Consider the following 2,187-nt stretch of genomic DNA (forward strand, 5'->3'; position numbering starts at 1 on the left):
GTGAGAGAACGAAATTTTTTATCAGACGAGAATAAAGAAATAAATATAATAGAATAATGACGTATGGTTTGTGCCTTTAGGTGTTGGCCTTCCAACATGTTAGCTGACAAGGCACTCACATACCCAAGTGTCATGATTCTCAGTGGCATTGCCGTGAATCCCTTTCTAATTTAGGACCTTTTTGTCCTGTGTGGCCATATTCAGTGATATGATAGTACCAGGCCACTTTGGGTTTGGGGTTTTCCGAGTTTAAAAGGTCCCGCCAATCATCAAGTAGTCTGATGGTTGGTATGCTTTCTCCCACAGCGGGGACAGGAGTTCGAACCTCGTAATTGCCAGAAATACAGGAGTTAAGGATGTAGCCTAAAACCAGTGTTCCAAACTATCAAAAAAAAAATTAAAAGGTCCAGATTTTGCAATTTTTAATCCGTGAGACCAAGTTATGAATAAGAAGCCCAAGTCATAAGGTTTTGTTCAAATACATACGTAGATGAATAACTCTTGAAACTTACTTAGTCGGCAAGTGGGGAAGAACGTTTGCTCTTAGCTCGTTCCGTCCCAACAGTATGTCCAACCGATACTCCACTCCAGTTCAAAACATCTTCTCTGGCCTTCTCCCAAGTTAACCCAAGCTCCAAAAGTCTAAATTGTCTCACCACGATAAACATAATGCGACACTCAATTAACCCAATGTTCAGGCATGCATGGAGTAATTATTCAATTGGTTAACTCAAGTTATAAGGCGATAATAAAGCACTGTAATAAACTGCTGTATGCCGTTGTTAACTTAACATCATAAAGTGTTATCGGATTCAGAATCTTTGGCATTTCATGAGAGATTTTGCGGCCAACTTGGCATTTTTGACAAACAAATTAGAATTTATAACTGCATATATATAAACCCATGCCATTTCAAACACTTCGTATTTAAATTAACAAAAAAACATTATAGATCTTACATCAAAATAAATAATGCAGGAACCAATCATACACGCTATATATGGTCTTTCGAGCAATCAAAGCAAAATAGGTAAAACAAGAACCACTACTGCAATAATACTCACGCGAACACAGTCGGTAACATGCACCGGAGCAGCCTTAGATGATAGCCAGTCAAGTTTCACAACAGACTTTCCATGATCATTTACGTTTATATTAGCTCCTATTCCCATCCCATGTCTTTTTGACAATGGAAGAAAATATGCAATAAACTCAGGAAGCAGATGCCGAATATTAGATGAAGCCCTGAACTGCGTGTCTAACTCCACCCGAAACACTGCAGTACTCCCATTTGAAACCTTCCTTCTAACATCCTCCCAAGGTACCCCTCGAGTCTGAATAACCTCACCCACATAAGCAACCTCCTTTTCCTTGATCGCCACTTCAGGTATGGAAGTACTTCCTATAGGTGAACTTAAGTTAGCACCGTAATAAAACGTCACGTTAGTGTTATTACAGTAAAGCTCCCTGTAATCCATATTGTTCCAGAATGCCACATGAAATGATATAGTTGTGGTGTTCATGGTTTGGGGGTCGTTTGAAGCTTTGTCAAGCGCAGGAATGTATAATTTCTCGATAGAGCATTTGGGTTGGGATGGACCTAACCAGATGAGAACGCTACCCATCATCAACAGCATGAGAGTCCCAGAGATGCAATTTTTACAACAATCATCTACACAATCTTCTACACACGAACCCATTGGTCTTTTTTTCCTTCGCTTTTTTCTATTGTACTGAAAGTCTTATGTGAACAATGAAGAAGAAAACTCCTGTAATAAATAGGCGTTAACAGTGGGGTGGGTATACTTGCCATGAATATCAGTTACAGTTATACAGGAAATCAACTCAAAAGTCTTTTTTAATTTATGATCAAATTTGGGTTTTCCATATGTTCGTAAATCACGGACAATCAAAGATAGTAGGTAATTTACTTACGCAAGTTATCTTTTTCTACGGTTTATATGCACCAAATGCGTCGAGACAAGTTGAGCTAGTAGCCTCGAACTATGTCCATATAAATGGGGAAGTGAAAAAATCAATTAGTCTCCCGAGGAAGAAACAGTAAGTCGTCTAAAAAAACAAAATTCTATAATGACCACATTTGTCGATCTTCCTCCTTGTCGGGATGAAGCGCCACATTTAAATTAATGTTACTCGTTTTCTACTTCTCTTTGTTTGTTTCTGGTT

General features: G+C 38.6%; 1 protein-coding gene across 1 annotated transcript; it reads right to left on the minus strand.

Annotated features, from left to right (window-relative positions):
* Nucleotides 1–882: 882 nt before the first annotated feature.
* LOC113336721 (protein NDR1-like) lies at nt 883–1,758 on the minus strand. Its single transcript, XM_026582388.1, has one exon. It carries the CDS (start codon nt 1,698–1,700, stop codon nt 1,017–1,019), a length of 684 nt encoding a protein of 227 aa, XP_026438173.1. The 5' UTR covers nt 1,701–1,758; the 3' UTR covers nt 883–1,016.
* Nucleotides 1,759–2,187: the final 429 nt, after the last annotated feature.

The sequence above is a fragment of the Papaver somniferum genome, unplaced genomic scaffold, assembly GCF_003573695.1.
Source record: "Papaver somniferum cultivar HN1 unplaced genomic scaffold, ASM357369v1 unplaced-scaffold_154, whole genome shotgun sequence".
Taxonomy (NCBI): Eukaryota; Viridiplantae; Streptophyta; class Magnoliopsida; order Ranunculales; family Papaveraceae; genus Papaver; species Papaver somniferum.